The 25,487-nt window shown below is 39.3% G+C and overlaps 2 protein-coding genes across 3 annotated transcripts in view; both read left to right on the top strand.

The window, feature by feature from the left end:
• Window positions 1-9,872, top strand: part of LOC122665696 (arabinogalactan protein 20-like) — a 28,654-nt gene extending 18,782 nt beyond the window's left edge. The window contains exon 4 of the mRNA XM_043861847.1: window positions 9,860-9,872. The gene's annotated coding sequence lies outside the window, so the exon portion shown is untranslated. The remainder of the gene's footprint in view (window positions 1-9,859) is intronic.
• LOC122664174 (DNA mismatch repair protein MSH2) overlaps window positions 3,347-25,487 on the top strand; it is a 53,983-nt gene continuing 31,842 nt past the window's right edge. For both annotated transcript variants that reach the window (XM_043859887.1, XM_043859888.1), the window contains exons 1-10: window positions 3,347-3,533; window positions 3,662-3,711; window positions 3,823-3,855; window positions 4,004-5,077; window positions 5,317-5,871; window positions 5,942-6,052; window positions 6,149-6,238; window positions 6,332-6,403; window positions 13,279-13,389; window positions 16,685-16,811. In XM_043859887.1, the coding sequence (XP_043715822.1) occupies window positions 3,485-3,533; window positions 3,662-3,711; window positions 3,823-3,855; window positions 4,004-5,077; window positions 5,317-5,871; window positions 5,942-6,052; window positions 6,149-6,238; window positions 6,332-6,403; window positions 13,279-13,389; window positions 16,685-16,811 (2,272 nt within the window). In that variant the 5' untranslated portion in view covers window positions 3,347-3,484. The remainder of the gene's footprint in view (window positions 3,534-3,661; window positions 3,712-3,822; window positions 3,856-4,003; window positions 5,078-5,316; window positions 5,872-5,941; window positions 6,053-6,148; window positions 6,239-6,331; window positions 6,404-13,278; window positions 13,390-16,684; window positions 16,812-25,487) is intronic.

A 25,487-nucleotide genomic window follows, 5' to 3' on the forward strand; every position in this document is an offset into this window, starting at 1 on the left:
TTGAGAGATGTTTCTCCTTTGGGTTGGGGTAAGGCGGCAATGTCCCCCCCTTGTACTTGTTTTGGTTTGCTTCCATTTCAATTAATAAAATTCTAGGGGCTTCCCCGGGTCCCAGATAATATTCGGGATAAAAAAAAAAAAAGAAGAAACTTTATTTAGAAACATGAAAACATCTCAAAGATTGGAGAGTGAACATAACTCTCGCAACCAAGGAGTGGATATAGGCCATACTGTCGTGCATGTAATCGACAGTGCCCTCCGTGCTAGGGAGTCAGCCACACTGTTTATCTCCCTTGGACCCACTTTATCTTCACCTATGTGTGAGGGAATCCCATGATCATGAGTTCATTACGTAGTGGTATAGGCATCAATATGAGGGAATGGGTATATTTGACTTCATCTAGAGGTAGAAGGGCAGAATAATAATGACTTTAGCTGGTTGTACTTTTCATTCATCTATGGTGGAGGAAAACTTTCTCTTTTAATTTTTTCTAGAGGTTGCATTCTTTGTCTGGGAGCATGGCCCCTAAGCTAATGCGGGGGCCAATGAGATTGCATAGGCAAGAATTAATAGGGGTGGAATTTCCGCCTTTAATGAGGGTGGGACGATCATTTCGTCACATGCTATGTTTGGGTGCACGAGCCATGCTCGTGGACAAAGTCCTTTTTCCCATTTTCCAGCTCTTTGATTCTCTTCTTTTTTTATTTCTTTTTCACTTAGAAGCAAAATAAAAATCGAATTGATAAAATGATTCCATCAGCCATTAGATGTGTAGTAGAACAATCACTTAAATCACATGCTAGCAATAGAACCATCCCTTTTACGAAAGTCTACACTGACCATCACTACAGCGCCTTACAGTTACATGTAGACTTGAAAAGTATGAAATAAGAAAATCTAAAGTTTTTAAATCCACACATATGTATGAGTTGAGTTCCTCTGCACGTATTTATAGATTGTAGGTACGAAATTAAAGGATGTCAAGCGCCTGTTTAACTGCCATTAAGGATGCAGAAGAGTATTTATGAGATTGAAAAAGACATTTGGCATCCTCTGATCATACATGCAACATACACGTGTTGGTTCTCACTTTTCAGCCAAAGGGAGACCAGATACGTGGCCACGTGGCGAAATCGGCAGAACCAGAGATGGGCGGCTGAGATGAAGCGTCAACAGCGCTGGGTAGTTGTGATGGCCCACCGCGTCAGGAGGTGATAGAGAAAGGAGGGGTGTGACGAGGCACTCCTCCTCGCAAAAGGAAATCATGTGGGAAGCTGGGACACGTGGTGCTGATTGAGTGATGGGTCCATGGGTATGGCGGTTATGGCAACTGCCAAGCAGGAGTCCTAGTGGGCTCCAACTATAAAAGGGGAAAGAGCTTCACTGAAGGAACACACAACAAGCAACAACTCAACACTTTTATCTTTTAAGCTTTTGTCTTTTATTCAATCTCTTTATTTTATTGCATTTTTGGGAGATGTATTCTTCAATCATTAGGTTCTCTGTCGTGAGAAGTCAAGAGTTTATCCGCCTATGTGTGATGGTATGACTTAATGCTTGTCATTTCCTTATTTAAGTGGAGTTGTTTGTCTTTCTGCATTTATCTTCTTAGGTATTTTGCATATTTCCCTTTTTCTGTTCTTGTTGTTTTTGAGTTCCATTGAGACCTACACCCTTTAGTCTAACCCAAAGGTCCTTAGAGTTACTCAAGCACAAGGGAACCCTAAATTCCCTAGTTGAAAGTCAGATAAGGCAATCTTAGCCTCGTTTGAGCTTGCGTCAAAGGTTCTGGCACGCCTGCACCTACACCATCCCTACGCCATTTTGTGAGTGTTGGAAAAGCACCAACACCATGTAAGTGTAGAGGAACTCAACTCTATGTGAGTGAGGTAGTTCATGAGTTCTGTACAAAACTTTGGTTCTAAAAAGACGTTAGACATATTTCATTCTAACCCTACGTGCATGTTGCACGTATGTGCAGAGGAATTCAACTCTATGGGGTGGGGTTAGGTCATAAATTTTGTACAAGACTTTGTTCCTAGTGCTTGCATTTCGCTTCCTTCAATTAACTACATTATTCCACCCCAAAAAAATTCACTATCACATTAGCATAAGGTCGATCTTTAAATCCAAATATTTAAGAGAGTACATATTAATGGAAAACCACTCTATTAGTTAAGATTATACCTAAATTAACTTGATGTCTTGAATTTAGGGGTATCAAAAAAAACTCGGCCAACTCGACTGCCAAAACCTGCCATGAGCTTGGACAAGGCTGGGCCGTGCCTGGGTTGAAGCCACGACCTATATTATATAATATATATTTAAAAATATATAGAGAGTCGTCCTTGTTGCAAAGGTGTTCCTCTATTTCGACCACTTGGTCACTAGTTGTTAGTTTCACAACTCAATGAGTCAAGATATTTAGGGCCAGGCTTGGGAAAACCCTGCCAGGGTTGGGTTGAGTTGAGGGTGTAATTGGCTATTTGGGGCCGATTAGGATCGGGCCAGGCTAAGTTTGGGTTTAGGTTAAGGCTCATAGGGCTGGACTAGGGTTTAGGGCAATCCTGGCCCATTGACATCCTACTTGAATTTCTTCAACAACTCTAAGGGTAAAATCCATATGAAGAACTATTTTTTTTTTGTGGGGGGGGGGGGGCCTACACCCAGACACATGGGGGAGGGGGAAATGACTAGCCCCCGTAGGAGTCGCACTCCTGAACAGAAAATAGTTTCCCAATCCATATATATTCATGTCCCCATATAGCATAAAAAATAAGGGATAAAGTCCTCTATGGGGGAGTGTGCGCCCTATGCGTAGACACAGAGGCGGTGGAATGACCACCCCGCACCCATGAAAGGCGATTATAATTGCCCTGTTGATGCCACCGTGCACGTAAGGCACATTCCCTTACAAAGAACTCTTGCCCAAAAAATAAATGAGCCGTACTCTGTGGTGACCAGACCTGTAGGACCAGACTTGGAATGAAATCGGTCTAGCATGAACCAAGATCTAGCCTGTATCCAGATCGTCTACGGCCTGCCTGCCCGTAGCAGCCATAGTAGGGCACACACAAGGCGTGGCGCAATGACCGCCTTACTCCTACCCGAGCGCCTTGCCCAAGCGGGGGTAAGGCGGTCATTGCGCCACACCTTGTGTGTGCCGTGCTATGGCCGCTACGGGCAGCGCGCCGTAGAGGATCACGATCCAGCCTTTTATGGGATTTGGAACAAAGGAACACTCTCGTCAACGTCAAGTCGCCGTTAACTCTCACACTTGGAGTTCCAGTTCCATAGAAGAGCAACAAGCACCCCACAAAACCCGAGGTCTGTTTCCCGCCATTGCCATTACCTAATATTTCATTTCACTTTTCATCTCCTCCCTCCCCAACTCCTCTTTCTTCTTCATATTGTTCGATTGATAGTTTAAGAGTACTTACAAATCCAAAATTTTACAGAACCCTCTCTCTTACAGTGCTTCAAATGGAGGATAATTTGCAGGAGCAAAACAAGCTGCCAGAGCTAAAACTTGGTATGACCCTTTCCTAGCGTCACCATCTTTCTCCATGACAGCTTCTCTCTCTCTGTCAGAGTCTGCATCTTATAGGTTTTTGTTTCAGCTCATATAACTAAAAATACCTCTGTGCTCTGAAACTGTAGATGCCAAGCAAGCTCAAGGGTTTATTTCATTCTTCAAAACCCTACCAAATGTAAGACCTGCCTTCTAGTTTTCCTCTTTATTTGATGGGGGAAAAATTGTGAATAACCTCTCATGCTCTAACTTGGTATCACTGGTCTCACTTACTACTTGTTTGCTGCAGGACCCAAGGGCTGTTCGATTATTTGATCGTCGGGTGAGTTCTCATTTTAAATCGCTTCCATCCTTCTATCATTATATCCCCTTACATTTACTGTTTCCATTCATTATAACTGAAATGCCTTTATCTATGTATTAGCTCCTATTGTCAATTTTTCCTATTTGTGTAATAACATTTTGTTCAGGATTACTACACTGCCCACGGAGATAATGCGATGTTCATTGCCAAGACATACTATCATACGACTACTGCTATGCGGCAGCTGGGTACTGGCTCTAATGGTATTTCTAGTGTGAGTGTCAGTAAAAATATGTTTGAAACCATTGCCCGTGATCTCCTGCTGGAGAGAACAGACCATACTTTGGAGCTCTATGAGGGTAGTGGGTCGAACTGGAGGTTGACAAAGAGTGGAACACCAGGAAACCTTGGTAGTTTTGAAGATATCTTGTTTGCCAACAATGAAATGCAGGACTCTCCTGTGATTGTTGCACTATGCCCAAACTTCCGTGAAAATGAGTGCATTGTTGGAATGGGCTATTTGGACCTAACTAAGAGGATACTTGGGTTGGCAGAATTTATTGATGATAGCCAATTAACAAATGTTGAGTCAGCTTTGGTGGCTCTTGGTTGCAAAGAGTGTCTCCTGCCAATTGAGGGAGGAAAGTCCATCCAGAGCAAAACTCTGCTTGATGCATTGTCTAGATGCGGCGTGCTTCTGACTGAGAGAAAGAAAACGGAATTTAAGTCAAGAGATTTGGTGCAGGATCTTGGTCGACTTGTCAAAGGTTCTATTGAACCAGTTCGTGATTTGCTTTCCAGCTTTGAATATGCTTCCTGGGCTCTGGGGGCATTACTTTCTTATGCAGAATTACTAGCGGATGAGAGCAACTATGGGAATTACACCATCCGGCGTTATAACCTTGACAGTTTCATGAGGTTAGATTCTGCTGCTATGAGAGCATTAAATGTTCTGGAAAGCAAAACAGATGCAAACAAAAATTTTAGCCTGTTTGGTCTTATGAATAGAACCTGTACTGCTGGCATGGGAAAACGACTACTAAACAGGTGGTTGAAACAACCTCTATTAGATGTGAATGAGATCAATTGTAGGCTGGATTTGGTCCATACATTTGTGGAGGATACTGCTCTTCGTCAGGATCTTAGGCAGCATCTAAAAAGAATTTCAGATATAGAGCGCCTGATGCATACTCTTGAAAAGAAAAGGGCTAGTCTGCAACACATAGTAAAACTTTATCAGGTAATATCCATTCCTTCTATTTCAATTTTTTTTTATTGTTACGAACAGGAAAAATAAATTAAAACATTTGTTTGTTTAATTCTTTTTTCGGAGTTTAATGTTTCGAATTACGCAATAATGGATTTTTCAATCCTACATTGGTCTGTGTGGCTCTGCAGAGCATATTTTTCTTCTTTATATTTCATTTGGTGTTTAATTCGACTGTGGTATGCTTTTGAATATTTATTTTGTTAATGCAGTCTAGTATCCGGCTTCCTTACATCAAAAGTGCCCTGGAGCGTTATGATGGGCAATATTTAACATTGATTAAGGACAGGTATCTGGATCCCCTTGAGTACTGGACCGATGATGATCACTTGAACAAGTTTGTTGGTCTTGTTGAAGCTTCTGTTGACCTGGACCAGCTTGAGAATGGGGAGTACATGATATCTTCTAGTTATGACCCAAAACTATCAGCACTGAAGGATGAGCGAGATGCAGTTGAGAAGCAGATACAGAATTTACATAAACAAATTGCCAATGACCTTGATCTTCCTATAGACAAGGCACTGAAGTTAGACAAAGGCACACAATTTGGACATGTCTTTAGAATCACAAAAAAAGAGGAGCCAAAAGTTAGGAAGAAGCTTACTACTCATTTTATTGTCCTTGAAACTCGGAAGGATGGGGTCAAGTTTACAAACACAAAGCTTAAAAAGTTAGGGGATCAGTATCTGAAACTATTTGAGGAGTATACTAGTTGTCAAAAAGAGCTGGTTGTTCGAGTAGTTCAAACTGCAGCAAGTTTCCATGAGGTACTTAAACTTTACAGAATAGATTTTTTCTTAGGAATTATTTCAAAATTCATGGAAGTTCCATGTGCAGGTCTTCGAGTCTTTAGCTGGGATTCTTTCAGAACTGGATGTATTGCTTAGTTTTTCTGATCTGGCTACTAGTTGTCCTACTCCGTACACCCGACCAGACATCACTCCTTCTGTAATGATTTGTACCTCTCCTTTCCCCATGTATCCCTTGGTCTTCTTTGATAAATGTATGTCCTAAGTATATTTTGGCTTTATGTTGAAATTGCAGGATGATGGGGATATTATACTTGAAGGAAGTAGGCATCCTTGTGTGGAGGCTCAAGATGGGGTGAATTTTATACCAAATGATTGTAGACTTGTGAGTATTCATACCGTCCCACACACAATGATTGCTTTATCCTTTAAATGATTTTAGGTGTTTTTTTTTACCTCCTTATGTTTTTTATGTTAGGTAAGGGGAAAGAGTTGGTTCCAGATTATAACAGGACCAAACATGGGTGGAAAATCAACATTCATCCGACAGGTATGATCTTTATATTTTGTGTGGATACATTCTATTTTCTACTTTCTACTCCGCGGAAATACACAAACACTATGTATGCATGTATCAAGAGAAACAAATACTACTTTCTCATGCAAATCATCATCTATGGTCAAATAAAAAGCAAGATACATGAACAGTAGCTGATGTCAGAATCCTTTTTTATCTTTAAAGTAATTTACATACTTACTAATTGCTTGAAAGGAATAATTACATCCCCTTCTGATATCAGCATGACTTAAAGTTAAGTATGATAAGAAATGAGACAAATAGAAAATTGGGAAGTTATGAAAAAGAAATAGAAATCAGAGAAGTACTTCAATATTAAAAGAAGCATAAAACCATATTCAACACTACAGCTTCTTGGACTAACAGTCTAAATTAGAATATTAATTATGAGACCTCATAATTAAATAACCATGCACCATTGAACGAGTAGTTCACACATGGAATATTTAGAATGCAAATAACTATGCACCATTGAATGAATAGTTCACCTAATAATAAAATAATATCAGTCCTTTTGACCTTGTTCTCTCGATCACTCTCTTCTCTTCATCATCTCTTATGTAATTTGATTATCTTTTTTTTGGGATCGATAGATATAATTTGATAAGTTTTCTTGGAGAGTTTTATTATTTGGAGAAGAAATAAGAGATATTTGCTGGCGGATTCTATTAGGTATGAAACTAATGCACAAGAAGTGTTCAAGGGTGGAGACATGTCATTAGTAATCATAGTTATCAAGGCGTCACCTAGGCGACCAGGCTCCTTGGTTGCCTAGGCGGACGCCTTGGTCTGCCTTGTTGATGTCACCTTGATTTTGGAGCCTCTTCAACGCCTTGGTCGCCTTGCTGCCTTTCCGCCTTTCCGCCTTGATACCTATGTTAGTAATACTGAGGGAAAACCCATGGAAGTTCTTACATTTAGATTGTGAACTAAACAGGCTCCAAATTTTAAGTATCTTGGTATCCATTCCTGCTATGCATGTCCATGATAAGTCTATTGACTTAAATGATACACATCTTCGTATCAAAACTAATGTACAAGAAGTGTTATCAAGGTGGATTCTATTAGGTATGAAACTAATGCACAAGAAGTGTTCAAGGGTGGAGACATGTCATTAGTAATCATAGTTTCAAGGCGTCACCTAGGCGGACACCTTGTTGATGTCGCCTTGATTTTGGAGCCTCTTCAACGCCTTGGTCGCCTTGCCGCCTTGATATCTATGTTAGTAATACTGAGGGAAAACCCATGGAAGTTCTTACATTTAGATTGTGAACTAAACAGGCTCCAAATTTTAAGCATCTTGGTATCCATTCCTGCCATGCATATGCATGATAAGTCTATTGACATAAATGATACACACCTTCGTATCAAAACTTTGTTCCTTGGCTTACCTTAACTAGTGAAAACAGCTGTTGACATGCCTTATATTCTTTTCAAGCAGCAAAATTTTTTTTTTTGGGGTGTGAAAGCGGTTACCAAACAACTTCAAGATTTCAAAACAGTTGTTGCAATGCAAAATTTACATTGGTGAAGTTGGTTGTGGATAAAGTCTCAAAGAAAAGATCACATAGGTGGCTAATTTCAAGACACTATAAAATGTATTGGTATAAATAGTTTTCTTATTATAGCAATCTATGATCTTGAGGGAAATTAGATTTCCTCTTAATATGTATGTGATTTTGCATTGCAGGGACATGTTCCTGCTTGCTTCATGTACAAATTGTCCATTCAATCCACATACATCGGTTAACTTAGGAAATACCTTCAGAGTTTTTAAGTTTTTCCATGTATCCATTTCTGCTTTATATTTCAGAATTCATTAAGGAATTAACTTTTATATTGCCTCAATAAGTAAAAAGCACCCCCCTTTTTGTGTGTGTGTGTGTGTGTGTGTGTGTGTGGATGGGGGGGGGGGGAGGGTTCATTTTGCACCTGTAGAAAAGTTGTGCTCCATAATTTCTTGGGAAATTAGAGTTCCTTTTCAACACATTCGAGACAATTTCCTATCATGATTGGAAGAATTGTAAACCACATTTTTCCAAATTGGCCTATTTGCATTTTAGATTATCAGTTGAGTTGGTTTATCTGTCTTTCTTTAAGTGTGTAGTTGAAGTCTGACTTAATGGTGACTGGTGAAAAGTATAGGAGTAGAGCTTAATGGGATTCTAACCGCCTATGGATTATTAAGGTTTGGAAAACCCTAATAATCCAGAACCACAGGGATAAAGAATCAATCAGATTAAGAGTAATTTAATAACTTAGCAAATACAGATCTAATTTGGTCCAACTTTCTGGTTGAGTGGTATATCGGGGGAAGGGGATCAGCTCAACAAATATTGATCCAAATTTGATGGTAAGATTTGATGTAGTTTTCCTACTCCAACTAGGAAATCCAAAACCCTGACAACCAGTAAATTTGATGGACAGTTTTAAAGATTTTAAAGCAAAATTTTAATAGGGCCTTGGGAAATGGGGTATGTTGATTCATGGATGGGACTGTCTGTTGGGCCTTGAGCATAGGGCTGACCTGGATGGGCTTGGAAAGGGAGAATCGAGTACAAGACTGTTATTCGGGACCCTCTTCCCATTAGGTAGAAATACCATGGGCGGCTACTGTGCCGTTACAGGATCCCAATATAATAATGGAATACACTTTCTTTCAAAAGATGAGAACACGCCCTTTACTAATATAATAGAAGGTAAGGCAAAAGCAAGAGTGAAACTACGAGCTAAAGGCAGGCGTACTCCTATTTTATAAGATAATATGATACCACCTCCCACTTTTGGCGCACTTGTTTGATGAGCTAAGCCTAAGCGCCCTATAAGTCAAAAGCTAGCCTTACAACTAAAAGCAAGGTCGAAATCAATCCCTCTTTTTCCTGTGCTTTACTAGTAGGGCTAACGAACTCCCTTATTCAACTGTAATCACTCTATTAGTCAACTTCATACACCTTAAAGTTCATAAGATGGAGGACGAAAAGGGAATTTCTTTTGAGGTCCTTATATGCCCTACTGCGGAAAGCTTTCCGAAATAGATTGTGTGCTTCATAGCAAGAATGGATCTTACTCCAGACGTTTACCCGGCATCTCGAGACCGCAGTCTACTGGCTCATGTAATTAAGGAATTAACTAGTAATCAGAAAATCTGAAATCATAATTAGTAACCCAGTGATGTAGATACATCACCAAAAGAGACTTATTTTGATGGGAACAAGTCTAGGGTTAGGTTATATACATGTTGGACCTTTGGTCCCATGGGTTTTCTATGTAATAGGCCACTTTATGGACCTAAAATATGGGTAATTAGGTTGCATACGGGATTAGTTGTTTTAGTTCCATACTTAGTTTTATTTTGGTATTTTTGTTCATAAATTAAACCGGTTCAGCCAATGGTTCAATTTAAGTGATTTTAGTAGTTTTCTTTTTAAGTGTTTAGTGGGGCTGAATTATGACTCTGTTTTGAGTCTATTTCAGTTTCCTAGTCAGTTTAAGTTGCCTAGTAGGTTAAGGATTGGGTTAGGCCTTTCCTTTTTAGTATAAGAGTCTATCTTTGAGTCTTTTATATAAGGTTGTAAGGAGGGCACGTATTGAACACAAGTTTTGATATTAATGAAAAGCTTTTGTTGCTCTTCTTCTCCATTGAAGATTTTTGTCTTCTGTTTGGTCAAGGCTGGTGGAGTTGGTGTTTGATCCGATTGACACATTGCGGTGGGAAGCCCGGGTGGTTATTGGTGGGATTGGTGTTTAATCCAATCAACACCTTGCAGTGTGAAGCCTGGGTGGTTCTTTTGAAGCTCTCCTTCAAGCTCTTTGAAGATCTCCTTCAGGTTCAAGTTCAAAATTGGATTTTTATTCAAGATCTAAAATCAAACAAGCTACTGCCAAGGAAATTCTGCAACAACAGTGAGTTTGAATCATCCCCATCGCCAACAATTCTTCTTTTAATCCTCTCACAGCCCAAACCCTAAGATTCCCTCTTTTGTTTTCAATTTTCCCAATACCTAATTTCTGCCCAGGTCAAACAAGCCAGCAAAATCCCTCATTTTTTAGATCGAACTCTCCTCTCACCATAAGGAAAACTCGATCCAAGTCCCAACCCTAAACTCCCATTCTAAACCCCAGATTCCTTCAATTTTCATTATTTAATAACCTGAATCCCTAAACCTAATTTGCTGTTACTTCAAGTTTACAAACTTCCATCCATGAAAACGTCTCAGGACCTTCACTGATAGACTCCCCTACCTTGACTTGTCATTACCCATACATCAAACCCTAACCCTAACTATAACCCTAATTTCACCAAAAACCCTATTTGACCTAGCCGATTCACCTGTTCACAACAGATACTGGTTTACTGGCTCCTAGTTGGTCTCCTACCAATCTAGGAGACTAGGACTACATTACCTAGATTCAGAAAACCAGAATTTTAGAAAGTAGAGTTGAAGCAGGCTTTTAGAAACTGAAACTGAACCAGAAATAGAAACTGAAGATGTTCAGGGCAGAAAACTAACTAGCAGAATAATAGATCATGCAAAGCTGAACAGAACTAAGAGAGTGAGAAACTTACTAGCCGCAGGATAGAAAATTGCGGACAATCTGACCTGAATCGATGGAGAAGGATAGGGAAGCGAAGAAAGATAACCAATTCAGGAATCTGACCTGAACTGCAGACCTGGAATCCCGCCAAGCCCTTGCTAGAATCCACCAGGCTTCTACTGAATCTCACAGCAGAAAAGGTGCACAGAACCAAGCAACCAAAGCTTCTGTATTCAATTCTGAAAATTGTGGGGAGGATTATGCCAGTACATATATCTATAATATTAGAAACTGATCAGAGAAGGCAACAAAACAGAAATAGAAACTGACTTTAGAAACCCCAGCCGACAGCCGCTTTTGAGGTTTAGTAGTACAACTAGGAAACTGAATTTATAGTAACCTATTCCTGCTTGACTACTAACACATTGATAACACGAAATAAATAAAATAAAGCCGAAAAAAGACCCTCTGATTCTGGTTTTAGAGGGAACCAGAAACTCTAAACCACTGGTTCAGAAAAGCCAGAAAAACTGGACCAAAACTGGACCAGGTTGAACTGTAGGCCTATTCTGGTCTGTTCTTTATCCTGTGAGAATACTACATCCTATACTTGGATTCTGCATAGAGTTTCAGAGAGAAAAGTTGAGTGCCTTATTGGTAAGGACATTATTACTAAAAAGTATTTTGGTTTCTAGAATCTTTCTATCTTATGGTATTTTTAATATAAAATGTCTGCATTTCATGATGGAAATTATGATTACGAATTTGTACATACTAGATTGTTTTGTGATTGAAGGGGTAACTGACTTCAAACCTTTAAGGTTCAATTTTCTTCTCAATAATCCTTGCAAATTCATATATTTTGCTATGTTTAACATGCATCAAGCCATAAACGTGATTCCATTTAATTTCAGTAGTCCCCTAAATTCTAGTGTGCTTAGTGAATGTATCTTTCTTTATTATAATTTTCTGTTATCTTTAATTTTTTTATAGAAATCTAAGTGTTGATAACAAATGAATACAATTTTTTGGAAGGGAAAAAGTTTAACATGGCATTCTGTTTAAGGTTTGAAGATAATGGTTGGCATATTAAGACTTGGTTATTAGCTTTTCAATTTACACCAATATTTCCACTGAGATATTTGTTTTGTTGCATAATGGAATTCAGAGAATACCCACTTTTCTTCTGCTCATATCCATATATCCATGTTGGGCCATCTTTCATAACCATATTGTTAAATTTTCAATATGCCACAACTTTGCATTAGGTTTACTTGCTTTCTTTGCTTAGTTGTAATTGTCTATTTAGTGATTGCAAAATCGATGAGATAACTTTCTTATCTTTATAGATACTTTCTCTTCTTTATGTTCTTTAGTTTTTGAATACATTTGATGGTGATCTTTAAGAAAATTTTGCCTCATCTAGTGTATTCATGTTTACCACATCTAAATGTTGAGACAGTTTGCCTAGATGATAATTTGGACATGAAGGATTGATCAAGAGTTTGACATTGTATATGGGAAAAAAAAATGCCTTTAAAAGGCCTCGTTTTGGAAGGGCTTCCGAAGTGGTCCACCATTTTGAGCCATGTGGGCAGTTAGTTTTGGCCAACTGACCATGTAATTAGATTTACGAGATAAGTAAATTAATTACAAAACAAGTATATTTGACTTTGTTTTACACTTTTGTCTTGTAATCCTATTTGTTTTGTAGTTCTTTTTCTTATCTCATAGATCTAGGAAATTGCCCCTTAATTAATAATACGCCTTATAGATTAGCCACATGCCAAATTTCAGAGTCAACTTTAATAACAAACCCTACCATCTATGTCCATGCATCCTTGTCCGTGTATGTCCATGCACCCTCTTGTAGTCCCTAGTATAGCTGTCAAGGTGTCACCTAGGTGTCGCCTAGGTGGGTGCCTTGACAACTAGGGTTGCCTTGTTGGTGTCGCCTGACATCCAGGCCCCTTACAATTCCTTGGGTCACCTAGATGCCGTGACAACTGTGGTCCCTAGATTTTCAAAGCTTTATTTTCCACTTGGCAAACCTTATTTTAGCTGAAACTTCACATTTAGGCCGGAGACCTTGAGGTCTACGACATGGCTGATTTTTAGGGCATTTAGGGAAGGTTTCCTAAATTGACTGTGTAAGAAACCATACCATTGTATATTTTGTTTGGATTTTTAAAATTTGCTCCCAGTTTTGCCCATCATTTAACCATAAGTAATTTTACATATTAGTGGATGTTATTTCACCAATTTGATTTCTTCCTGCTTGGCTTGAACACTCCATTTGTTGCTGCTAACAGGTTGGTGTGAACATCCTGATGGCACAAGTTGGTTCTTTCGTTCCTTGTGACAAAGCAAGCATTAGTGTTCGTGATTGTATTTTTGCTCGTGTAGGTGCGGGAGATTGCCAAGTGAGTTGAAACATGTTAAACTCTTGTAGAAGTTCTTTACTTGTGAATTTAGATATTAGACTGAATGCAAAAGTGAAACATTGTAAATCCATTGGTTACATGGTGTTTCTAATTGAGGACTCTGTAGACATTTTTCTCATGCCATCCTCTTTCTCCATAATTATAGAATTCATAAATTGAGATACCAAGAATTTCTCTTTCTCTGTTCATGAGTTTCTGACTTTTGGTCCATCAATTTTAGAATGTTGCATATTAGAAGTGATATTTTTTGGTTCATCTTTTGGGTGGTCCTTGTTTTATATTCCTGAATGCCTAGATGGTTTGGCCATACGCAGTGGGGATAAGAATGCATTAATGATAGTGGTGTGGTGCAGGTCGAAGGCATTGAAAGGGCAATGAAGAATTGCTAACACCTCAAAATAGATAAATCTCATCAAAGACTGCCAAAAACCAATCTGATGAATACAACCCCGGGTCATAAAACCCTGTTTTTGGGTCACTGTGGGACCCACTAAAATGAATGAATTGCCTAATAGAGGGATGAGTGGCTATTTTGTAACTTTCGAGACAAGTCAGGCCCTTAAGAGTAAGTAACAGAATAGGGGACAAATCAGGAATCAATTCTAAAGGGAAGGGGACAATTTTGGAAGTTAATATAGGGATGGGATAAAACAGAAGAGAACTTAAAAGGCAAGGGATTTTAATTAATTTTAACAAATTGTCCTTAGTTGCAATTTTTATAACTGTTTCATCTCCTCCTCCATGATAACACCCACAACCAGTGACAACCAAGAATCACTTCAAGTGAAGAATCTCTGTAAGATAACCATGGATCGACCTAAAATTCTAAGGGATGAGTTGCAACTACCAATCCCATCGAGGTGGTCAATAACAGAACCAGAAGTCTAAGGAATAAATATTATTTATCCCGTCAACTTGATTTGGTGGTAGAAACTAAACTAGTCTTGAGTTTTGATGTATAACTTCCAATAGGATAGTTTCGGGAAGCAAGGTTCCAACGTTTTGGTCACCCAAGGGAAGGTTACTGAAGCCCAAGATTTCAGGGTGAAAGGACAGAGGGATAAAGGAGTTTGTTGCCTAACTTTTGGGCTGCAGATTTCGCCGAGAAACATGGACTGACATTAAGAGAGAGAGAGAGCAACGGGAAAAAAAGGAGATAAAGAAGGAAAAGAGAGAATAGATAAGAACAAGCTAAGAGATTAAGGAAGAGATCAGACCAGAGAAGAAACAGATCGGAAGAGGGAAGTTTGGCAAGGGAGGAATCCAGCAATCAACTAGCCTCTTGATTCTGACGGAAAACTAGCATATAAACTCAAGTATATTCTTATTCAATCTCTGCGTAACCTTGGGTCAATATCATAATATAAAGAGAGAAAAAAAGACTCCTACTCAAACAAGGACTAAATTTTGTACGTTAGCTAGCTAATACCAACCCCAATTGCACCAGAATCCCAGGTTTGTGCTGAGTTCACCTGGGTTTGGGTTTCCAGATCGGGTCATGCCAGTCCAGCCACACACATGCAAGTGCATCAATTCTCCCCCTCTGAAAAGAACTCGACTCTGTCAAGTTTGGATGAGGAACAAGGATACCATCTGAGTCAACTCGTTGGAGTAGAAACGACCCCGTTGTCCGCTTGAGCTTAATGACTGGGAAGTATTTCATGGTAAGAAGCTTTATCTCTAGGATACTGTGCTTGAAAGAATAGGTATTTTCATACCCACAATGCTGCACCTTTTTGTCGAATATCCATGGTCGCACAAGAAAAATGTGACAAACCTTCAGAGATAGTTTGTCACATTGTACCGTATCTTCCAACCCACCAATGCAATATATGGGCAAACACCTATCATGAATTTTGAGATTGGTGTTGTTCACCCAAGCAACCTTGTAGGGGTTGGGGTTTGGCTCTATCTTCAACCCAAGCTTGTGTACGGTTTCTTTAGAAACGACAATGGTACAACTACTGCTGTCAATCACCATAGTTGACAACATGTCATTGCACTTTACTCTGGTCTGGAAAATGATGTTATGTTGCCAGTAATCCTCTTCAGAGATTTGTGTGGCCAAAAGAGGACGAAGAATGCAGCAAGGTTGTTTCTCCCTGTCTCCTTTAGAGAAAAGTGTCTGGGAAGCTCCTTCGATTGTAAGTCTTCTTCAGGCTCTCCTCTACATGATACACTACCTAAATGGCGCCATATATGGTCGACTGAAGCCAATCCAACACTGATTTGAGAGTGCAAACCATCTGAAACTGTGTCACTAATACCTGCTCCTCGCCCTTCTCAAAGTGAGACTAGAACTAGAAGACAGCAGAACTGAAGAAGCAAGCTATTGGAAGTTTAAATCAATCAAAAACATACATTTGATTTATATTGTTCTTGGAAATGGTCATTGTGTTAAGAGTTGTTAGAATATTTTGTATAAAGGTAGACTTGGCAAGCAATAATCTCTGGTTCATGGCTTCTTTAATCTGATGCAGGCTGGTTGCAAAATCCAGATTTGGAATCGTTGTGAGTCCATCCAAACAAATAAAACCCAATTATAAGGAAGTAATGGCAATTTAGTAAATATTGTCAACAGTTTAGGGTCCCTTTTAGGAGAAGAAACAGAGTCAGGATTCACTTGGAAACAATTGTTTTAAGAGTGGAGTATTTCTGGAACTAACAGTAACGGTAGGAATGTATGAATCACTATGCATGCTAACAAGGCCGCAACTTCCCTCCATTTTACTGCTTATCTCACCAATTATTCACTATGCATGCTAACAAGGCCACAACAACCAAAAGAATTTTTTTTAACCAAGCATATGAAAAAAAATCAAAGTTAGGATGCTTTTGTGTAGATTTGGAAGGGGGGACTCTCATACCTTACTTGATTTTCTGATTGTCTCGAACCCTGAAAAGTCAAACTTTTCCCGAAGTTCTGGACCCAATCTAAATTAAATCCAAGTTAAACCACAAAAATGCCCCTTGGAAAAACAATGTTACACAAAGTTCTGAATGCTTGACCAATTTTGCTTCTCACCACAAGCTCGATGCTCTTCAATGTGAGGGTTTCATCTGAATGCAGTGGTTATCCCATATAGGCCTCACATGACAATCCTTACCCCAAAAAAATTGGGTTGTGTGATTTCTTGCATCATCTTTTCATTATCATCGCTTGAAAGTTTATTATAATTTTGGATTCATGAGTAGAAAACGTGAAAGTGTTTTGTCTTCTGACCTTGTTAGTTTTCTGAATTTCTTATTTGGGAATTTCAATTTTGTTCCTCAGTTGCGTGGGGTCTCTACTTTCATGCAAGAAATGCTCGAGACTGCATCAATATTAAAAGGAGCGACTGATAAGTCTCTTGTAATTATTGACGAGTTAGGCCGTGGGACATCAACTTATGATGGATTTGGTCTGTCTCCTACCTGCTTTAACAGTTTGTCATTTTTAAGTTGCTTTTCAAATTTCAATTTGGCAAAATTTTGACTTACAGAATTGCCTTTGTGACATGCATATGTATATTTCTTAAAACGATACCATCTACTATATTTAGTCATGATTTAATATCTACATCTATTTCAGTAACTTAACTGCTTAGCATTTCTCCTTATAATATTTTGGAACACTAATTTTTTAATGGTTCAGCTGTTACCACTGCCATTTTTTCTGTTTTTTTTGAGAACATAGTTCCATCATGCCTGGATCCAAAACTACTCCTATCTCACCCTAAATAACTGCTATATTGGTAGTTTGTTTGTAGCCCAAATTTGGTATGTTGTCCACATTATCATCTATGGTTTCACCCAAAAGGAAAAATTGTCCACATTGTCATCTATGGTTTCACCCAAAAGGAAAACAAAAAACCTATATGACATCTCCATTTGTTATACCAAGGTCGAAAAATGTTTGAAAGGTGTATGAAATGAGCTAAACTAGAACCTTTGAAAAATCAAGGAAGTCTACAGTGCTGAACAATAAAGTTGAGATAGGTCACCAAATTTGACATGTGGCTTATCAAGGGGATCCTGAACCTATCCAACGGTTAGTATGTCAAATCATCAATCCATGTGGCTGAAAAGAAGGGACATGGTACAAAAAGCTTCTTGATCTAGCCATTGTAGAAACATTTTCTAAACTGATTTACTCTTTCAAGGCTTGTCACATTCCGTAAATGATTGAGATAAAGCAACTGAATGCATCTTCTTGACTTTCCTGCACATATATTGAATTTCATGGATGATTGAATATTAGAAACTATGTCTGGGGAAAAAAGGATGCTCTATATATCTTTGTCTACTTGTGTTAGATTTTTACCTATAAGTGAGTTCAATAACTGCAACAGTGTGCGAAAAAGGAACTAGTATAAATTGTTAAGTAATAGGTCGTCATGAGAAAGAGGGGAGGAAAAGGTGGCATGTACTATATGGATCATGGAAAATGGCGCCTTTTGCTATATGACACCAAAGTAAGTAAAGGAGTGAAAGAATGATGTCTTGCATTGACATTCATTGCTGGCATCAACAACATTCACTTTTTTGTATTTTCCAGTGTCAACTAGAAAAGGGTATGTGGAGGTAGGTAAGGGAGACAGAAAAGGAATGACATCAGCAGCCTGTTCACTCTCAGTATTCTCAACCTGAAGAGGATGCTGATGAGAGAAGGAAAGAAATAGATTCAATGAAGGTGACATCTTTAGAGAGAAGCCACCGACGGGATGAAGGGTGATAGCATTCATACCCTTTAGTAGAAGCTGAATAGCCAAGGAATATACATTTGAGTGCCTTGGGGTCCAACTTTGTTCGAGCTGATTTCTGGACATGAACATAGCAGTCACACCCAAACACCCTTGGAGGAAGAGAAAAAACTGAAGCTTAAGGTGAGAGTTTCCAAGGGGGATTTGGAGCATAGAAGTTGAGTTGGCATCCAATTGATTAAGAAGGCAGAAGCAAGAAGCGCATTAGACCAAAAAGTTTTTGGAACATGCATATCAGAGAGAAGGCTCCTAGTGACCTCTAATAATTGAGGTTCTTTGTCTCAGCTACCCCATTTTGCTGAGGGGTGTCAACACAAACAACTTGGTGAATGATTCCATTGTTAATAAAAAATTGTTGAAACCCCCCATACATGTATTCACCCCCTTATCAGAACGAACTATTTGAATACGGGTACTAAATGGAGCGCAGATCAACTGATAAATTTTTTTGAAAGCATCATACACATCACTCTTGTATTTCAGAAAAAAAATCCAAGTGGACCGAGAATAGTCATCAACAAAAGAAACAAAGTAGCGATATCCAGACAAAGAAATGGTGGGAGCAGGTCCCTAAACATCAGAATGAACAACATGGAAAGGAACAGTAGATCTATTACCATGATAAGGATAAGAAGATCTACAATGTTTAGCAAAAATACATGGTTCACATTGGAAAACATGAGAAGATGAAAATCAAGTAAACAAATGTGGTGATTGTTTTTTCATAACAACAAAAGATGGATGACCCAGACGTTGATGCCAAAGCATCACAGAATCCATAGTGCTACAGTCACTTCGACCACAAACATACGGCTGAGTAGTAGCCAAAACAGGTGTGTGAGGCTCAAGTAGATAGAGCTCATTCTCCTCACATCCACTGCCAATAACCCTCTTTGTTACTCATCCTGAAAAAGACAATAGGAAGGAAAAAATGTGACACAACAATTTAGGGATTTTGTTAGATGACTAATAGATAATAGGTTAGTGGTAAAATCAGGGGAGAAGAACAAAATCAAGTGAAATAGGAGGAGTGACTCTAACATTACCCTTACCAGAAATAGAGGAAAGGGAACCATCAACAACCCTAACCTTATCCCCACCAGAGCAAATAGAGTAGGAATCATAACACTGTGACATACCAGTCATGTGATCGGTGGCACCAGAGTCAATGACCCAAGAAGTGGCTGTGGAGAGTGTGGAAGTAGAGGCTTGCAATGCTGAGCCTGAAGAATCGGATGCTGCAGGAGAGGTAGGAGAATGGCCTAGTCGAGACATCATCCGTAGTGCTGCAATATCCTCTCTGGAAAGGGAATCCTGATCAGTCTGTAATCCAGGTGACTCAGTCTCAGCTGTCGAGACAGTGTGAGCTCTAGGCCCTCTCTTCTACCATCACGAGCAGCAGTAGATTCACCATGCATACTAAGGGGTTGACCATGAAGAACCCAACATCTGTCCTTAGTGTGCCGCAGCTTCCCATAATGATCACATTTGAATCTTTCGCGACAAGCTCCACGAGGTGGCCCTTTGCCTCTTCCCCCTCCCCTCCAATCACGACCAGAACTAGAAATGAGAGCAAATCTCTCCAGTGAAGCTGCAGTATCCATGGATCCTCTTCTAGTCTCCTCACTTTGTAAATAACTGTACACTTCATCAAAGGATGGGGGAGGAGATCGCCCTAAGATCTGTAGTCGAATGGGATCATATTCTGTGTTAACTCCACCAAGTAACACAAGGACACACTCCTTTTCAAGAGTTCTATATTCCTTTGCCTCATCCTCAGGATTGGTCAAATGATGATCGTTGTAGTGATCATACTCCTCCCAAAGACTAATAAGATTATTGTAGAAGGTAGAAATGCTCTGGTCACCTTGTTTCATATTAATGACCTTTTGGAGGATTTGATAGACTTTGGCAGAATCACCAACTCGATCAAAAGTTCTGGAGACCCTGTCCCAAATTTCCTTTGCTGTCTCCTTTCTCATAAATCTCCTACCTGTCTCAGGCTTCATAGAGAAGATCAGCCAAGTCATAATAGTCGAATTTTCAGTCTCCCACTTTAGATATCCCGGATCAGTCAACGCAGGTGCAGTGATAGAGCCAGTAATGTACCCTAGTTTTCCCCTGCTCCTGAATGACAACTTCACGGAGTGTGACCAATCCAAATAGTTGGTGGTGTCCAACTTCACAATAGCAATTTGGGCATTGGGGTTATCATAAGGGGATGACATAGTTGTGGGGAGGCCACCCGAACCATCAGCAGAAGCTTCTAAAGGTCCACTGACCTCAGATCCAGTCTCAGACATAGTAGACATGATACGAAATACTTAACAATTCCAAATAGTGCCTTACACTAATGGGGAGTAAGACTCTACCCAAATACAAACAAACCAGCAAACAAATAACAATCAAATAGTCCCAGCAGTCTCAGCAGCACACAAAAAATCTCAGCAGATCCTTGATAAAAAAAAAAAAAACAAAATAAACACTTCATGGGGACCTCAACTTCAATCTACACCAACCAAGGGGCAAGTAGTTGAAACATTCAACAAAAAAAATGCACACCACTCATTACTGCCACCAAAAACTCAACCATGTAAGGAAAAAACAGAGGCTGGCGGTACCTGGGGAGCAGCAAAGAGTTGAGCTATGCTCCTCAACTGGTTCATCTCTTCAACTGAGTGGTAGGGGGTCTGAAAGAATACTCCCAGGCAATCCAAATGCACCAAATTTCATCCCAAAAGGTGGGAGGATGAGAGAGAAACAAAAAAATACTCCACAGGCTGGCGTAAATTCTCTGTGTAGCTTCTAGGACTTCAAACCTCATCTACAGTTCCAAAAACTCCCTTCATTGTGTGTTGGTTTGAAGAATGAAACTCCAACAAATGTAGTATGTGTGATCTTTCACATAGTATAGCCTCAAATGGAACCCTCCATCTTCTTAGGGTTCCAAAAAGAGGTGAAAAACAGCAACTGAGCTTAGTTGACTCTCAAACCAAAAAAAACTGAGTTCTGATACCAAGTTAGAATCTATGAATGGCTTTATTCAAGTGATGGAACGAGATTCACAGCAAGGGAAATAGGAAGAAGAGAGAAGAGAAGAGAAGAAGAAGAGAGATGGGAGAATAATCGTGAGTGAGTAAACTCAGCTCATCTATTGCCTTTCATTAATAACTTCTAGTAATTACACAAGCCTCCCTAGGGAGGTAAAAGATAAAAACAACTAAAAACAGAAATTACAATTTATCTTGTCTTATAACAAGACATTGATCAAAGTACCCTTTACCATACAAACTCTAACAGTATCAGCCCTAGGTGACCATCCTAAACTCTAGATTCCCTCATCTTCTCCTTTTCAGAAACCGTAAATCTAACCTGCTGCCAATTCAAGTTTATAACCATAGTTCAAAATCTCGTTTTGTTTCGGTCAAAATTTTGAATATTTTGAGTATTTCGGTCGAGTCAAAATGAATTGCAACATCGAATTGAAAAAATGCAATATTTCGAAAAGTTCGGTGAAATTTCGGTCATCTTGTTTTGGAAATTTCAGAAATCTCGATAATTTCGGTCTAAAAAATGCACGGTTTCATCGAAATTTCGATTATTTCGATCATTTTAGCATTTTACACCCACAAATGGCCAAGCAAAACTCATAGAAAAAATACCATATTTCGAAGAAATTTCGGTCAAACTAAAACACTGAAACGAAACGAGATTTTAAACCTTGTTTACAGCCTTAACTCCATTCAAATGTAACAAGACCTTCACTAAAGTCCTATTTGTTTGACGGAGAAAAGTGGAAAAGGTAAAAAGAGGTGGGAAACTTGTACTTGTTTCCCACATACTACCACATATATGACTGTTTGGTTACATGGGGTGGGAAACTTCCAGACAAGCTCATTAAATGCATTTATTCTTGTCTAGTGAGGTGACACCCCTCTTTTTCCCACTCCATTTACTTTCAAAGTCGAAAAAGACCATAGGTGAGGTTGTGAAGAATGACATTCATAGTCTGGGTCTTGTGCCAAGTATGACCTTAGATAGAGTAAGGTAGTCCTATATAGGCAAGGCCTAATAGGAGCCAGGTAAGATCAAAGTTCTGAAACTGTTTGCTAATTAGGCAGATTTGGGGCTGTTTAGGGTAAAACTAGGATTAGGGTTGGATATTGGGAAAGGGGTTTATAGGGTATTAATGGGCAGGTCTAGAGGGCTATTATGGTATAAAAAGGTTAGGGTTTGGATGAGTTTTGAAATTCTGCAATTTAGGGCAGAATTGGATTTAGGGTTTTGATGGACAGATTGGGCTGCAACTGAGATTGAGTGGAGGGATAAGGCTGGACAGATTTTAGAGTGAGGCTAGGGTTATGGGAATCGATTAGGGTTAAGTGGAGGATTAAGGAGAGGAAAGAAATTGCAGAATTATAAAACTACTTACTTGAATTAACACTGATCTCCAACAGTAGCAGATTGAAGAAAAGCTAAGAGAGAACCTCCCGATCTACAAGATGCAAGGAGTCACTGGGGATTCCAGTCCTTCAACCTTGATATTACTCACAAGGGGGGGTCTTGATATGACACACAAGACAGTCTCTGAAGAGAGAAGCAGAAGCAAAACAATATTTTTTATTGATCAAAATTCGTATCTAATGTTGGCCTCCTTTACAAACTTATATAGAAGACTAAAAAATACACTTAGACACTAAAAAGGAATGGCCTAACCCTATCCCTAACCTATTAGGTAACTTAAACTGACTGGGAAACTAGAATACTAAAGGAAATAGACTCAAAACATGGCTAGACTTATAGAGTCCTAATCCAGCCCAACTTACATCACATGACCACTTAAGTTGTCACATGACCACTTAACCAAGTCACATGATCACTTAAATTGAACCAATTGGATGTAACCAATTTGAACCGGTTCAATTAAAAAACATAAAAATAAACTAAGTATTGGGCTAAGCCCGTATGCAACCTATATATCCCTAGTTTAGGCTCATTAAAGTGGCCTATTACATAGAAAACCCTAGGGATCAAAGGCCCAACATGTATATAACCCAACCCTAGGTCTATTTCTAAAGAAATAAGCCAATTTCTATGATGAACCTGCATCAGAGAGCCTATTGGAGGGCTAGGATCCACGTTGTCGACATTAGGTAGCAAAGTTTTTCCTGATTTACTGGGCTATCCTCTTTCCTCTTATTTTCATTTTTTCATTTTCCATCTCTCCATTTCCTCTTTCTACTTTGTTTTGTTTTGAAAGGATCCATGTAGCCGACCACACTTAGTTGAGATAAGGTTGAGTTGTTGTATTCACTTTCAAAGTCCTACCAAATTGGTAGGACTTTGGCACTATTCATGGAAAAGTTACTTTTGAGTCTCTCTCACCCCTCTTCCTATTTCCTTTCTTTCCCATGGAATCCCACCCCATGTCCATTTGCTCTCTCTCCCACTAAATCCCACCCCGCTACAAAATGCATATTCCATTATTTCCTTTCCTTTCTTTTTCTTGTCAACTCAACCCACAACATGTGGACCCACCCTCAGTAGTTTCCCACCCTTTTTTATCCGTCAAACAAACGGGGCTCCCCTATGACCTAACCCTACCATCAAACCCTAGGTCCTATCAAACCCTAATTTCACAATTTTCGCCTATTTTGACCTAGCCGAATTACCCAGTTCATAGCAGATCCTGGTTATTGGCTTCTAGTTGGTCTCCTACCAATTTAGAACTACATTAATAGGTGTTTGCAGAGCTAGAAACACCAAATTCGGAAAATTGCCCCCTTTTCGCCCTTTGGGCTGCTTGAACCTTCCCCTTTGGGCTCCTCTATAAATATGACCAAAGGGGACGGTTGTCAAAAATTGTCAAAAATTGTCTTTGTTTCTATTTGTTTCTATTAGTATAAAGTAGTATAGCTTAATGAAGCGTAGTACAAGGTAGTATAATGTAACATAGCATTAGAAATGCATGTCTAAGGTTGAAGTAGCTTATCGTTAATTAATTAATTTAACAAGGCATGACTAGGGTAGCGGTTTAATTCAGTATATGGTGCAGTAATAAACCCTAGCTAGATAAACATAGTCACACATGTGGGTTTAGGAATTACACATTTGGGAGAGGATTCAAAATCTAGCATCTGTGGAAAGACTGGTTGTATCGGGCGGAATGGGTGCCTAACACCTTTGCACCTCCGTAACCTGGCCCTTACCCGAAACTGTGGCCAGACTAATTTGGAATCAAAACTGGCTCTTTCCCCTGACTAGGGAACGAGCCTCCTTGTTGCGGGTCATAGGTCCGTACCCTAGGTGGCGACTCCTTACCATGCTTTCCCATTTCCCTGTTGTCATGCTCACAATGAAAAGCGAGATTGTCGTTAGGTCCATCGCACTATAGGATCCAATAAGGATTCTAGCAACAACAGGGAGCTCTCGATTGGATCTCAAACATGCAGAAAAACGCAGGGAATGGATTGGGAAATAAAAGAGAAGAAGATAAGAAGTGACAAGGGTTGGATCGTGCCTCTCACCTCAAGGCGTTGCACCTCACATAGGACTCTCTCCTTTATTGCTTCACACAATAACATAGTTGCAAAACCAGTTCTTTTCATTAATCCATTCGTTTTTGGAGCTCTAAGGCTCTTACAACTAAAAAAATAACTCAAAAAGGGAAGGAGGAGTCCCACGCATGGTGTGGACTACCTTGTATAATAAGTTATTAAAGAAAGAAATAACTTAGTCTAAGTAGTAACTGAAATTTAATTAATGCCAATTCTAATTGGTAACTGAAATATAAAATCTGCCTAATATCTCTTAAAAGAGAAATTGAAACTAAAGATTTCAACGGTAGCTCTCCTTCTCCTCTACACAAGTCCACCTCTTGTACTCCATAGTATGCCCATACAAGGCTAATGGGTCCCACCAAATATTCTCCCTAATCTCTTCGTTGCAAGCTGGCTATGGAATCCACCAAAGCTGAAAGAAATACCTCTTTGAACAGGCTATTCGATGGCTACAAACAGGGCCTGGTTTGTGGGTGTGAATAATAACAGAATATGGTCCACAACACTGGATCGATGGGGGAACATTCTGGACAGAAACCTGGGCTTAAATAGCCCCAAAATATGGGCCAAATATGTGCCTACCTTAGAACCCCACTGATGGGCTTGTGCCACATCAGTTTTACCCCACTTAAAATAATCTCCTTGATGATATGAATGTAAGTCTAGGACAAATCTTGGTATTGTGCACATCCATCTTTAATCCATAGCAGAATTTTTGCAACTCCTTGACGATATGAATGTAATCTTCAAGGTGAGGAGTTTGTTCTTCAAAGTT

The sequence above is a fragment of the Telopea speciosissima genome, chromosome 6 (assembly GCF_018873765.1).
Source record: "Telopea speciosissima isolate NSW1024214 ecotype Mountain lineage chromosome 6, Tspe_v1, whole genome shotgun sequence".
In the NCBI taxonomy this organism is placed as follows: Eukaryota; Viridiplantae; Streptophyta; class Magnoliopsida; order Proteales; family Proteaceae; genus Telopea; species Telopea speciosissima.